At 36.2% G+C, this 15,965-nt stretch overlaps 1 protein-coding gene across 3 annotated transcripts in view; it reads left to right on the forward strand.

Annotated features, from left to right (window-relative positions):
- The window catches only part of LOC105486357 (endomucin), a 121,252-nt gene that overhangs the window by 66,019 nt on the left and 39,268 nt on the right, over positions 1 to 15,965 (forward strand). For all 3 annotated transcript variants that reach the window (XM_071093253.1, XM_024794264.2, XM_011749209.3), the window contains one exon: positions 2,133 to 2,171. In XM_071093253.1, coding sequence (XP_070949354.1) covers positions 2,133 to 2,171 — 39 coding nt within the window. The remainder of the gene's footprint in view (positions 1 to 2,132; positions 2,172 to 15,965) is intronic.

Genomic DNA, 15,965 nt, shown 5'->3' on the forward strand with positions numbered 1-15,965 from the left:
GTCGCTTGCAAATAGTAACTATAATTATCCAACTAGGAAATTTTAAATAAAGTATTCATTTTTCTTTAAAAATTGAAATCAGCTAGGTAGATTTTTTTTTTTACATTATTATTTTCTACTGTCGTTCATTATATCCATATGTTTCTACTGGTAAGCACTGGAATCACTTCTCTGAACAAGATAAGAAGTCTGCCCCCATGGAGTTACTTCCTGACAGAAAGTAATAATTTTTTAAAGACAAAAGTAAAATGTGGTAGTAATAAAAGTACTGTTGAATGAATGAAGCAATGAGATGGAATGATGTGAAAAGGTCTGGGGAAACAATTTAGGTGGTTGGGGAGAGTTCTCTGAACAGCGACTTCTGAGCAGAGTCAGAAAGCAAGAGAGGAAGGAAGGAAGGAAGGAAGGAAGGAAGGAAGGAAGGAAGGAAGGAAGGAAGGAAGGAAGGAAGGAAGGAGAAGAAGAAGAAGAAGAAGAAGAAGAAGAAGAAGAAGAAGAAGAAGAAGAAGAAGAAGAAGAAGAAGAAGAAGAAGAAGAAGAAGGAAGGAAGGAAGGAAGGAAGGAAGGAAGGAAGGAAGGAAGGAAGGAAGGAAGGAAGGAAGGAAGGAAGGAAGGAGAAGAAGAAGAAGAAGAAGAAGAAGAAGGAAGGAAGGAAGGAAGGAAGGAAGGAAGGAAGGAAGGAAGGAAGGAAGGAAGGAAGGAAGGAAGGAGAAGAAGAAGAAGAAGAAGGAAGGAAGGAAGGAAGGAAGGAAGGAAGGAAGGAAGGAAGGAAGGAAGGAAGGAAGGAAGGAGAAGAAGAAGAAGGAAGGAAGGAAGGAAGGAAGGAAGGAAGGAAGGAAGGAAGGAAGGAAGGAAGGAAGAAAGGAAGAAAGAGAGAGAGAAAGAGAGAGAAAGAGAGAAAGAAAAGAAAGAAAACCTCAAAGCAGAAAGGGCCTTGTGCCTTAAATCTGCCACAGCAAAGCCACGAGTTGGAATACAGTGAAACAGGCCTGAATGGTTGGAGATGAGTTGAGGAGTAATAGGAGCCATTGGAGCAGTGAAGTTTAAATTTAAAAAGATTTTCCTAAGCAGCTATTGCAGGTACTCAGGGGAGAGATATAGGTGCTGGGTGGACAGTAGCAGAAAAGGTAGTGAGACTTGTTTGAATTTGGAATACATTTTGAAACTAGAGCTGATAAGGGTGAGAAACATAGGTGACTCAAGAAAGGCTTCTAACGTTTTGTTTTGTGCGACTGGAAAACAAATAGCACCACGTATTGATCCAAGAAAGCAAGGGAAGAGACAGATTTCAAGATAACAGTCAAGAATTCTGTTTTGGGCATGTTAAATTTAAGGTACTGATATAGAGAGTCAAGTGAATATACAAAGGAAGCAAGTGGACTTTTAAAAATGTCATTATTGGGCTTTTATTTGTTCCAAAATTATTTTCTGTATTTTTCATGTGCCAAATCTTGAAAATGCTCCATGGACTCAAAGGTGTTGAAGTGATCTTTGATTATAATTCTTTCAAGTGACTTTCCTTGCAGAAACCTTTCCTAGACTATATCATAAAATAATTCCTTACATTTTAAAAGTATCTGTCTGAACTTTGCTGCATATTCCCCAGGTCATGAGATGCACCATGACTTAGTAGGATTACGACACATGGCAGCCCCATTCATTAAGCACTTACTGAAGGATTTTTGTTTTCTATGTTATCTCAGGATATTCAAGGTGTGAGGTTATACCAGATCCTATAAAGCAAGACTCAGCAAACTATGGCCCACAGGCAAAGTTGAATACCTGACTTTTTCAAAATAAAGTTTTATTGGCACAGTTATTCCCATTCTTTAAATATTGTGTGTGGCTGCTTTCACATCAAAAAGGCAGAGTTGAATAGTTATGACAGATATTTATGGCCCGCAACACCTAAAATGTTTGGCCCTTAAAGAAAAAGTTGGTTGAACCACTTTTTCTTAAAAACCTTCTAGGAAGTTTCCTGTAATCACGAAGAATCATGATTTTATGATTTGAAAACAGTGAATCAGAAATGAGCCAAAATTCATACTCATTTACCACCTGAAACAATTGTGAGAATAGATCTGATATACAACATTTAATTGTATTTTTTTTTTCTTTTTTTCCCTCTAAAGCTGAGACTCAGAGTTCAATTAAAACAACAAAAATACCAGGTAAGTTCTCTTTTCTCTCTCTCTTAGTATTTTCATGGGTAAAATTTCAAAAATAAAACAAGTTACAACAATCAGTTTGGGGGCAGGGAGAAATAGCACAAGGGAAAACATTACATCACAAATAAAATGTTTAGAAAAACTTGAGTTTAAAAAAATGCAGACCAGGATAACTTATAAAGACATTTCTGAGTGTTCTGTGACTAAGGTGAGTGGAGCCAGCTCTAGCAAATGTATAAAGCGTGTGAAATTGCCCTCTGTCCTCTGTCCTCTGCCCCCGAACTCACTGTTCTTGATCTGTTTCTGTTGTCAGTGTGCCCTCTCCCAGAAGTACAAAATGTCTTCTCTTACTTTCTAATAAAATCTGGTTGTAGTATTGAAAAAGATGATGTTAGAAACTACAGTTAACAGTCTAAAATGTTATCATTCCAGTTAGTGCTCGTATTTGCCACCCTTAGTTTTAGACTGAATGTGTTTCTGATAATGGAGCAACAGGAATTGAAAATTGTTGGGCACGGGAAGATGGCAATGTTGAGTCTTCTTGTTTTGAAATCATAGTTATCTGAGGGATTTTTATCTTTCTACATCCTACCTGGTACTCATACAAATGACAAATCTCATAAGCTTTCAATGCTGGTTATCTTTGGTATATGGAAACTAAATGAAAACTAACACAGGAACAGAAAACCAAATTCCGCATATTCTCACTTATAAGTGGGAGCTAAATGATGAGAATTCATGAGCACAAAGAAGGAAACAAGAGAAACTGGAGTCTACCTGAGGGTGAAGAGTAGGAAGAGGGAGAGGAGCGTTAAGAATAACTATTGTGTACTAGGCTTAATAGCTGGATGATAAAACAATTGGTACAACAACCCCCCATGACACGAGTTTACCTATATAGCAAACCTGCACATGTATCCCTGAGAATAAAATTAAAGTTTAAAAATGAAAATAAACTAAAAATGTGAAATAAACCTATAGGTTCATATAACTTTTTTAAAATTACAAAAATAAAAAGAATTATGAGTGACATTAAAAATTATGAGTGCTCCATTTTCACAGCAAATATTCTAAGTAATCACCTTAGTCTAACTTCTACCTCTTGTGTTCGAGGAATTTGAATCAAATTATTATGCTTTTAACTTTTAATAATTATCTTCTTCTGTATCATATATCTCATTATTAAGTTATTTTTATATTATTAATTCCCTTTACTCCATTAAACACCATATTTTTTATTCACTAATCACCATACTTTTTATTACTTCCATCTTCATAGGCTAAAAATTGGCAGGCTGTAGAGGAAAAAAAGCAAAACAAAACAAAAACAATGCTTCCAGTGAGAGAAGACTGATGCAGTTCTGGGAAGAGATTTTCTTTCCCCTCTGCTTCATAGATTGATTATCAAGGAGAAGTCAGAGACGAATTGGGAAGCAGCCAAATTGTCAGTTCTCTTTAAGGAGAGACTGAAGGATCCTTCATTTTGTTTAAAGAAATTTTATTTACAAAGTGCCAGCTATAAGTTTAATTGATTTTAGTGGAATAAAAAGCTCATTTAGGCTATTTTTATTTTTCGAGTTATGTAAAATAATTTTCCTAAGCCAAATAATAGACAAACAATTTATTTGAATAGTGGATTAGAAAGAAATGAGAGTGGTTCTATAAACCACTTGAAAATTGAGTCTCATTTTTTTCATTCAAACTTCAAATATGTATTTCAGCTAAAGACTAAATCAGAAACACCATCCCCCAAAAGACGAATTAACACATTTATTAACAGGGCATTCTTTATACTTCTGTGTTTTGTTTTATTTTTTTCAGATTAAAGACTTCTTTAGTTTTATGTATTTGGCATCAAAGATGTTAAAATACCAAATTTGTGGAATATTCATCCATAGGATTAAAGACAGGCATATTATTAAAAATAATTCATATTTCTGTTTTAGGTAGAAGTTGACATAAAATTGTAGCCCATAGAATTACTAGTCCTGTTTTCTTTCTATAAATATAAGCAAATATGTATTCAGTCTTTGAATGTATCACATACAGTTCTCACATTTGATATTTTCTTTAACATTATGCAGCTAGTTTTAATTTCCTTGAAAAGTTACATTTTTAAAACAACTTCAAAAACTGTTATTAAGAGTCTAGAAATTGATGATGATTTTATGTAGAACCTTTATGGGGGATAAAAATAAGTAAGGATTCTATATAAAATGTAAATTACAACCAATTATACATAGATATAATATTTTAACATTATAAAACAAAAATAGATCCATGTTGGTGACATCAGCAAGATGGCCAACTAAAAGCTTCTAGTGCTCTTCCCACTTCCCACAAAAAACTAAAAATAATGAACAAGCAACTACATTTTGATCAAAATAACTAAAGGAAAGCTCTGGAGAACAGCAGCAGAAATCCTGTGGACCACTGAAACACAGGATGGCCACATAGGGAAAGAGGAGGAAACACCTTGCCTCTGCCATCCCATTTCCCTAGTTGGGATCAACTCAAAACCAGAAGAGACCCCTTTCTGCAGGAAAAAGGTAAGCAAGAGGACCCCAACAACCACCATCATCGCCATGTACACACGCAGTCTTTGCACTAAAGACTTCTGCAGTCCTTATAGGGTTTGAGGCCTGCTGAAGGAGCGCCCCAGAGTCTACATACTGAGCTATCCCTAGAGAAGGAGCTGATGCTGTGCCCCTCCCTCCTCTTCTCAGCCCCTACCTCTTGCCTCATGGCTCATGCTGCTACTGCCCTGTACAATCTTGGGAAAAAGTGCATCCTGCTCCAAGCCTGAGTATGCATTGCATCCCTTCATCCCTGATGTTTTGTTACTACTGCAACAAGCCCACATTATAGCATACCATCCTCCAGCCAAGCTGCTACTATGTTCTACTCCCAGGGCCAAGTTCCATGGAGCTACTCCACTCCCTACATTCCAATTACTGTGCACCCTCCTCTCAGGGCTGAACTGAAATGGCACTCCAACCCACAGGGACCTCAAGTCTTCTGCACACCAGAGCAGTCATGCCCCTCAATGCCATAGATGAGGCAGCATACCCCACCACCACCATCTGGGATCACAGACTTCTGGCACACTAGAGCAGTCAACTCTCAGCCCTGGCTCCACAGATAAGACAGCATACTACCCACAGGGGCTCAGAGCTTTTGACACACAAGAACAATTGCACACCCCAGTGCCATAGCTGATGCAGTACCCTACCCCACAGGGATCCAGAGGCTCCACTGACACGTATGACCATGATTTCTGGGGCCAAACAGATGTGGCACAACACATCTCAAAGAATTAGTGCCTGGCTTGAGCTGTGGCACCCTGCCCTCCAGGCTGAACAGCAACATGCCCTGCCCACCCAAAACTGCACTACACCCCTACAGTATGAACTGCTGAGACACGCTGCCTCTTGGGGAACTGGAGCTGTGCTGCACCCCTCCCACCAAGGTCCAAGATACAGCAGTGTCTTGCCATTTCTGCGTCATTGCTGCTGCTGTACCTGGCCTCATAGAGCCTGGGGTAGTGATATGTCCCACCATTCCAGGGTCCAGAGTCACCACTACGTAGTACCTCATCACCAAGTGTCTACATTTTTGCTGACCTCTGTTGACTCCTGGTCCCAAATTACAGCTATTCTTTGCTCTCTGGACCCAAGCTTCTAAAAACTCCTTTTTCTATCATGCTGTACCAGTGGGGTGCCATGTCCACTAGGGTCACAACCTCAACTATATTTCAGCACTCTGGGCCTAGGCTGCTGAGGTGTGCCTCAGAGGAACAGACCCTGCCTTACTGGGGAAACTGCATTCATTTGTATCTTGGAAAGTGAAACTGTGCCTCAAGTCCAAGGTGCTACAGTAGTCTCACAAGACCCTGAGCCCATGACCTATATCCACAGCTACTCTGATCACCTATGCCCTGGCTCCCAGTCCTGCTATGGTTGCCTGTGGGCCATATCAGACCAAACACAAAAATGGTTCTCTTCAGCTAAGACTCCCCACTGTGGGAAAGACAAGAACAGGAGAATTGTTAAGACTTTGCCCTAGCAACCTATGCAGCCACTATCACTTCCACCAGCTCCTACAAACTAGGCCACTGAGGCACCTACATTAATTGCTGACATTGATCACAACTAAAGAAGCTGCACATTGATTACCCCACTGTGCCTACATGTAACCAGAGCCACCCTGCCCAACTGGAAGCCTCAGACCCATATGCAACTGAAAGTCTTCCCCTACTAGAGTTTGAAAAAGGAAACTATATCACTAAATATGCAGACATCAATGCAGGGACACAAGAAACATGAAAGAGCAAGGAAGCATGGTACCACAAGGCAACCATGTTCTCCAATAACTGGCCTCAAAGAAGCAGAAATTACAAACGGTCTGAAAAGCAATTTAAAGTAATGAGCTGGGCTGGGTGTGGTGGCTCATGCCTGTGATCCCAACACTTTAAGAGGCTGAGACGGGTAGATGACTTGAAGTCAGGAGTCCAAAACCAGCCTGGCCAACATGGCAAAACCTTGTCTCTACTAAAAATACAAAAATTAGCCATGTGTCGTGGTGCATAACTCTAATCCCAGCTACTTGGGAGCCTGAGGCAGGAGAATATCTTGAATCTGGAAGGTGGAGATTTCAGTGAGCCAAGATCACACCACTGCACTCTACCCTGCATGACAGAGTGAGACTTTGTCTCAAAAAAATAATAAAAATAAAATAAAATAATTAACTGAAGGAAACTTGGAAATTCAAGAGAATACAAATAGACAACTTAATGAAATCAGGAAAACAATTCATTATATAATTAGGAAATTCAATGAAAAGATAGACATAAAAAGATCCAAACGGAAATCTTGAAGCTGAAGAATTCGATCAATGAAATAAAAAATATATTAGAGAACTTCAAGAGCAGACTAGATCAATCAGAAGATAAACACTGTGAAGTTAAAGATAGGTCTTCTGAAATTACTCCATCTGACAAAAAATAATAAAAAATAGTGAAGACAGCCTGCAAGACTTATGGAACACCATTAAGCAAGCAAATACTACAAAAGAAAAAGAAACAAAGAATGAGACAGAAAGCTTATTTAATAAGATAATTGCTGAAAATTTCCCAAGTCTTAAAAGAGATAGAGACATTTGGATTCATAAAGCTCAAAGGCCCTCCAAAATGTACAACCCAAAGAGATCCTCTCTAAGGCACATTATAACTAGACTGCTAAAAGTCAAAGACAAAAAGAAATTTAAAAGCAACGAGAGAAAGCATCGAATCACATGTAAAGGAATTGCCATTAAGTTATCAGTGGATTTCTCAATAGAAACCTTGCAGTTCAAGAGAGATTGAATAATATATTTAAAGAGCTGAAATAACAAAAGCACTGCTAGAGTTTGAAAAAGGAAACTACATCACTAAATATGCAGACATCAATGCAGGGACACAAGAAACATGAAAGAGCAAGGAAGCATGGTACCACAAGGCAACCATAGTTCTCCAGTAACTGGCCTCAAAGAAGCAGAAATTACAAATGGTCTGAAAAGCAATTTAAAGTAATGAGCTGGGCTGGGTGTGGTGGCTCATGCCTGTGATCCCAACACTTTGAGAGGCTGAGACGGGTAGATGACTTGAAGTCAGGATATATACTATGTTCAACAAAGCTATCCTTCAAAATAAAGGAGAAATAAAATTGTTCCCAGACAAGAAAAGCTGAAGGAATTCATCACCACTAGACCTGCCTTCTAAGAAATGCTTAAAGGAGTTCTTCAAGTGGGAATTTTTAAAAAATGACAATTACTATTATAAATACAGACGACATATCTATAAAGTACAAACTCACTGATAGAGCTAAATACGTAGTAAAATCAGGAACACTCTAATACTGTAATAGTGGTGTATAAATCATGTGTAACTCTAGCATGAGGGTTAAATGTCAAAATAGTCAAAAATAACTAAAACTATAACAAGTTGCTAATAAATACACAATACTAAAAGATGAAAATTGTGACATCAAAAACAAATTGTGAGGGGAAAGGTAAATGTGTAGAGTTTTTGTATTCAACAGAATTTGAGTTATTATCTGCTTAAAATAGTTGATTATAAGATGTTTTATGGAAGATTCTTGGTAACCACAACATAAGAAACTACAGCAGGTATACAAATGATAAAGAGAAAATAATCAAAGATTAACACTACAGAAAATTACCAAATTACAAAGATAGATAATGAGAGAGAAAGAAACGAAGCTACCAATAATCAGGAAACAAGTAACAAAATGACAACAATGAGTCCTTTCTTATCAATAATGACCTTGGATACAAATAAATTAATTTTTCTAGTTAAAAGACATAGAATTATTAAATGAGTAAAAAGCAAGATCCAACTATATGCTGTCTACAAGACACCCAGTTAAGCTTTAAGGACACATAGGCTGAAAGTAAAGAAATGGAAGAAGATATTCCATGCAAATAATAAAGAGAGCAGGAGTAGCTATACTTACACCTGATGAACTATACTTCAAGTCAAAAACTGTCACAAGAGACAAAGAATGTCATTATTTAATGATAAAGGGGTCAATGCATCAACAAGAGATTACAATTGTAAATATATATGCGACCAACATTAGAGCACCTAAATACATAAAACAAATATTAATGGACATGAAGGGAGAAATAAAGAGCAATATTATAATAACAAGGAACTTTAATACCCCACTTTTTGTTTTTTTGAGACAGAGTCTCACTCTGTCACCCAGGCTGGAGTGCAGTGGCACAATCTTGGCTCATTGCAAGCTCCACCTCCTGGGTTCAGACCATTCTCCTGCCTCAGCTTCCCGAGTAGCCGGGACTACAGGTGCCTGCTACCACACTTGGCTACTTTTTTTTTTGTATTTTTAGTACAGATGGGGTTTCACCGTGTCAGCCAGGATGGTCTCGATCTCCTGACCTCATGACCCGCCCATCTTGGCCTCCCAAAGTGCTGGGATTATCCCACTTTTAACAATGGATAAATCATCCAGCAATCCCACTACTAGGTGTCTACCCAAAGGAAAAGAAGTCATCATATTAAAAATACACTTGCACATGTATATTTATAGCAATATGATTTACAACTGCAAAGAAATGGAACCAACCTAAGTACCCATTGATTAATGAATATATAAATAAGATGTGATATATATATATGTGTGTGTGTATATATATGTGTGTGTGTACATACACATATGTATATATACATACACACACACACACACACACCATGGAATACTTCTCAGCCATTAAAAGGAGTGAAATAATGTCTTTTGCAGATATTTGGATGGTGCTGGAGGCCATTATTTTAAGTGAAGTAACTCAGGAATAGAAAACCGAACATTGTATATTCTCACTTACAAGTGGGAGCTAAGCTATGAGTATGCAAAGGCATACAGAGTAATATAATAAACTTTAGAGATTCAGAAGGGGAAAGGTGGGAGTGGGGCCACGAATGCAAAACTACACATTAGGTATAATATACACTACTCTGGTGACAGATGCACTAAAACCTCAGAATTCACCACTATATAATTCATCCATGTAACAAAAAAAAACCACTTATACTCCAAAAGCTATTAAAATAAAAAGGAACACAAAATTAATAAAAAATAATTTTAAAACAGTAGATAGATCAACCAGACAGAAAATTAATAAAGAAATACTCGACTTGAATTGCACTTTTCACCCATTAGACCTAACAGACATATACAGAGCTTTACTTTAACAGCAGCATAATATACCACATTTTTCTTTAGTTCAAATGGAACATACCCTAGAATAGGCCATATGGTAAGCCACAAAGCAAGATTTAATAAATTTAAAATTGAAATAATACCTAGTATCATTTCAGACCATAATGCTATGAAACTAGAAATCAATGATAAGTGGAATCTTGGAACATCCACAATTATACGATAATTAAGTACATACTCCTGAACAACCAATGAGTCAAAGAAGAAATAAAAAGAGAAATTAAAAAATATCTTGAAACAAAAAACAATCAAAGCACAACATACCAAAACCTATGAAATGTAGCAAAAGCAGTTCAGAGAAAAGTTTATAGCAATACATGCCTACATTAAAAACAAAAAGAATCTCAAATAAGTAATCTAACATTACACTTCAAGGAACTAACAAAAGAAGAATGAATTAAACCCCAAATTAGCAGAAGGAAGAAAATAATGAAAATAAAAACAGAAATAAATCAAATAGAGAACAGAAAAATCATAGGAAGAATCAATAAAAATAAGAGTTGGTGCTTTGAAAAAATAAAAAAAGGATAAACCTTTAGCTGGTCTAAATGAAAAAAAGGGAAGACTAATAAATAAAATCATAAATTGAAGTGAAAATATGAAACACCTCAGAAATTGAAAGGATCATAAGAGACTACTATGAAAAAATACATGTCAATGACTGGATAATCTAGAGTAAACAGGTAAATTGCTTAAAAAACACAATAAAACAAAACAAAACAAAAAGCAAATCCTACCAGGATCAATTCAAGAAGAAATAGAAAGCCTGAACAACAGACCAATAAAAAATAAAGAGATCAAAGAAGTAATAAAAAACTTTCCAACAAAGAAAAGTCCAGAAACAGATAGTTTTATAAAAGCTGAATTCTAGCAAACCTTCAGAGAATGAATACCGATACTTCTTAAACCCTTTTTAAAAAACAGAAGTAGAATGAATAGTTCCAAACACATTTTATAAGGACCACATCACCTTGATACCTAAGTCAGACAAAGATATTACAAGAAAAGAAAAATGCAGACCAATCTCTCTGACGAATGCAGATGCAAAAATCCTTAGTAAAATATTGAGGATTAAACTAAACCCAACAACATAACAAACTAAACCCAACAGCATACCAAAAGAATTATATATTGTGACCAAGTGGGATTTATTTCTGACATGCAAGGCTAGTTTCACATACACAAATCAATCAATGTAATATATCACATTAACAGAATGAAAGATAAAAACCACACAATGATCTTGACACAGAAAAAGCATTTGACAAAGTCCAACATCAATTCTTGATTTAAAAAACAAAACAAAACAAAACTCTCAACAGTTTAGGCATAAAAGGAATGTTCCTCAATATAATAAAATCATTTATGAAAAAACCACAGCTACAATTATAATCAATGGGGAAAAGTTAAAAGCTTTTCCACTCAGACACAGTACTAGGTAAGGATGCCCACTCTTGTCACTTCTGTTCAGCAGAGTACCAGAAGTACTAGCAAGAGCAATCATACAAGAAAAAGAAATAAAAGGCATTGAAATCAAAAAGAAAAAAAACTCCATTTGAAGATGAAACAATCTTATATGTAATGATTCCACAGAAAAAAACTGTTAGAACTAATAATTGAATTCAGTAAAGTTGCAAAATGCAAAATTAACATACAAAAGTCAGTAGCATTTCATACACAAATAACAATCTAACTGAAAAAAAAAATTTCATTTATGGTACCATAAAAAATTACTGATGCTTTCTGACTTACCACGGGGTTACATTCTGATAAAGCCATCATACATTGAAAATGTTGTATGTAAAAAATTCATTCGATACCCTGATAAACTCATATTAAAGTTGAAAAATTGTTAAGTCAAACCATCACAAGTCTAGATGCTCCTCAGCTTACAATGGGGTTATGTCTTAAACCCCATGGTAAAGTTAAAACTTGTAAGTTGAGGACCGTCTGTCCTTAGGAATAAATTTAACCAAGCAAGTGAAACATCTGTATACTGAAAAAGAGAAAACATTGATAAAAGAAATTGAAGGAGACAGAAATAAATGGAAAGATACCCTGTAGTTATGAATCAGAAGAATTGATATTGTTAAAATGTCAAAGAGCAATACATAGATTCAATACAATCCTTGTTAAAATCCCACGGTCATTCTTCACAGAAATGAAAAAAATTCCAAAAATACATATGAAAACATGAATGACCCCAAATAGCCAAAAAAATTCTGAAAAGAAAAAAACAAAGTTGGAGGCATCACACTTCCTGAGTTAAAATTATATTATAAATCTATAATAAACAAAACAATATGGTGCTGACATAAAAACAGACACATAGACCAGTGAAACAGAATAAAGATCCTGGAAATAAATCCAAACGTTTATTGTCCACAAATTCCAAAGACACTAACTGCACACAGTGGGTATATAACAGTCTTTTCACTAAATGGTGCTGCAAAAACTGGATTTCTACATGTAAAAGAATGAAGTTGGACTCTATCTTAAACTATGTACAAAAATCAACTCAAAATGGATAAAAGACTGAAAGGTAAGAGCAGAAACTATAAAACTCCTAGAAGACAACATAGAGGAAAATCTGCTGGGCGTTGGCCTCAGCAAGATTTTTTTTTTGGAAATCAGACCAAAAGCTCAGGCCACAAAATCAAAAATAAATAAATAAATGGGACTACATCAAACTACAAAGCTTCTGCACAGGAAAGGAAGTAATCAGCAAAATAAAACAGCACAGTACAAATTGTGAAAAAAAAATTGTAAACCATATACCTGATAAGAAGTTAAGATGCAAATGTAGAAAAACAAATAGCAAGATTAAAAAATGGGCAAAAGACCCTGAATAGACATTTTGTGAAAGAAGACATGAAAACTGCCAACACGTGCATGAAAAGGTGGTCAACATCATTAATCATCATGGAAATATAAATCAAAACCACTATGTGATACTACCTCACACCCATTAGGATAGATATTATCAAAAAGTGAAAAGACAACAAATGTTGGCAAGGGTGTGAAGACAAGGGAATTCTTTTTTTCCCCCAACTTTCATTTTAAGTTCCAGAGTATATGTGCAGGATGTGCAGAGGTTCAGGTTTGTTACATAGATAAACATGTGCCATGGTGGTTTGCTGCATAGACCATCCCATCACCTAGGTACTAAGCCCAGCATCCATTCACTACTCCTAATGCTCTCTCTTCCCCTGCACACTTCTCCTACCACTGATAGGCCCCAGTGTGTGTTGTCCCCTGCTCCATGTGTCCATGTGTTCTTATGGCTCAGCTCCTACTTATAAGTGAGAACATACAGTGTTTGGTTTTCTGTTTCTGCATGCATTTGCTGAGGATAATGGCTTCCAGCTCCATCCATATCCTTGCAAAGGACATGATCTCATTACTTTTTATGGATACCCAGTATTCCATGGTATATATATACCAGATTTTCTTTATCCAGTCTATCATTGATAGACATTTGGGTTGATTCCATATCTTTGCTATTGTGAATAGTGCTGCAATGAACATATGCATGCATGTAACTTTATGATAGAATGATTTGTATTCCTTTGGGTTTATGTCCAGTAATGGGATTGCTGGGCCAAATGGTGTTTCTGCTTCTAGGTCTGAGTTAAAGAAGGAATTGCTACACTGTCTTCCACAATGGTTGAACTAATTTACACTCCTACCAAGAGTGTAAAAGCATTCCTTTTTTCCTGCAATCTCACTAGCATTTGTTGTTTCTTAACTTTTTAACAATAGCAATTCTGACTGGCGTGAGATGGTATCTCATTGTGGTTTTGATTCACATTTCTCTAATTATCAATGATGAGCTTTTTTTCGTATGTTTGTTGGCTGCATGAATGTCTTCTTTTGAGAAGCATTTGTTCATGTCATTTGCCTGCTTCTTAATGTTTTTTTTTTTTTTTTTCTTGTTTATTTAAGTTCCTTGTAGGGTCTGGATATTATACCTCTGTCATATGGATAGATTGCAATTTTTTTTCCTATTCTCTATGTTGTCTGTTCATTCCGATGATAGTTCCTTTTGCTGTGCAGCAGGTCTTTAGTTTAATTAGACCCCATTCGCCAATTTTTGCTTTTGTCCCAATTGCTTTTGACATTTTCATTATGAAATCTTTGCTTGCGCCTATGTCCTGAATGCTATTGCCTAGATTTTCTTCTAGGATTTTTATAGTTTTCAGTTTTGCATTTATGTCTTTAATTCATCTTGGGTTAATTTTTGTATAAGGTGTAAGAAAGGGGTCCAATTTCAATTATCTGCATATGGCTAGCCAGCTCTCCCAACATCATTTATTAAATAGAAAATCCTTTCCCCATTGCTTGTTTTTGTCAGGATTGTTGAAGATCAGATGGTTTTAGGTGTGTGGTCTTATTTCTGAGTTCTCTATTCTGTTCCATTGGTCTATGTGCTTGTTTTTGTACCAGTACCATACTGTTTTGCTTACTGTAGCCTTGTAATATAGTTTGAAGTCAGGTAAGGTGATGCCTCCAGCTTTGTTCTTTTTGCTGAGGATTGCCTTGGATATTCAGGTTCTTTTTGGTTCCATTTGAATTTTAAAATAATTTTTTTCCTAATTCTATGAAGAATGTCAATAGCAGCTTAATGGGAATAGTACTGAATCTGTAAGTTATTTTGGGCAGTATGGCCATTTTCATAATATTGATTCTTCCTATCCATGAGTATGGAATGTTTTTCCATTTGTTTGTGTCTTCTCTGATTTCCTTGAGCAGTGGTTTGTGGTTCTCCTCAAAGAGGTTCTTTGCTTCCCTTGTTAGTTGTATTCCTAGGTATTTTATTCTCTTTGTAGCAATTGTGAATGTGAGTTTATTCATAATTTGACTCTCTGCTTGCCTGCTGTTGGTGTATAGGAATGCTAGCGATTTTTGCACATTGATTTTGTATCCCAAGACTTTGCTGAAGTTGCTTATCCGCTTAAGAAGCTTTTGGGCTGAGACGACGGAGTTTTCTAGGTACAGGATCATGTCATCTGCAAACTAAGATAATATGACTTCCTCTCTTTCTATTTGAATATCTTTTATTTCTTTCTCTTGCCTGATTGCCCTAACCAGAACTTCCAATACTATGTTGAATAGGAGTAGTAAAAGAGGGGATTCTTGTCTTGTGCTGGTTTTCAAGGGGAATGCTTCCAGGTTTTGCCCGTTCGTATGATATTGGCTGTGGGTTTGTCATATATGACTCTTATTATTTAGAGGTATGTTCCTTCAATACCCAGTTTATTTAGAGTTTTTAACATAAAGTGATTTTGAATTTTATTGAAGGCCTCTTCTGCATCTATTGAGACAATCATGTGATTTTTGGCTTTAGTTCTGTTTACATGATGAATTACATTTATTGATTTGCTTATGTTGAACCATTCTTGCATCCTGGTGATGAAGCCAACTTCATCATGGTGGATAAGCTTTTTGATGTGCTGCTGGATTCAGTTTGCCAGTATTTTATTGAGGAGTTTTGCATTGATGTATATCAGATATATTGACCTGAGGTTTTATTTTTTGTTGTGTCTTTGCCAGGTTTTAGTATCAGGATGATGTTGGCCTCATAAAATGAGTTAGGGAGGAGTTCCTCCTTTTCAATTATTTAAAATAGTTTCAGTAGAAATGGTGCCAGCTCTTCTTTGTACCTCTGGTAGAATTCAACTGTAAATTCATCTGGCACCAGGTTTGTTTTGTTTTGTTTTGTTTGTTTGTTTGTTTGTTTTTGTTTGGTAGGCTATTTATTACTGTCTCAATTTCCAAATTCGTTTTTGGTCTATTCAGGGATTCAGTTTTTCCCTGGTTCAGTCTTTGGAGGGTGTATGTGTCCAGGAATTTACCCATTTCTTCTACCTTATGTGCACAGAGGTGTTTATAGTATTCTCTGATGGTTGTTTGTATTTCTGTGTGGTCAGTGGTAATATCCCCCTTATCATTTCTGATTTTGTCTATTTAATTCTTCTTTCCTTTCTTCTTTATTAGTCTA

This window comes from Macaca nemestrina, chromosome 3 (assembly GCF_043159975.1).
Source record: "Macaca nemestrina isolate mMacNem1 chromosome 3, mMacNem.hap1, whole genome shotgun sequence".
Lineage (NCBI taxonomy): Eukaryota > Metazoa > Chordata > Mammalia > Primates > Cercopithecidae > Macaca > Macaca nemestrina.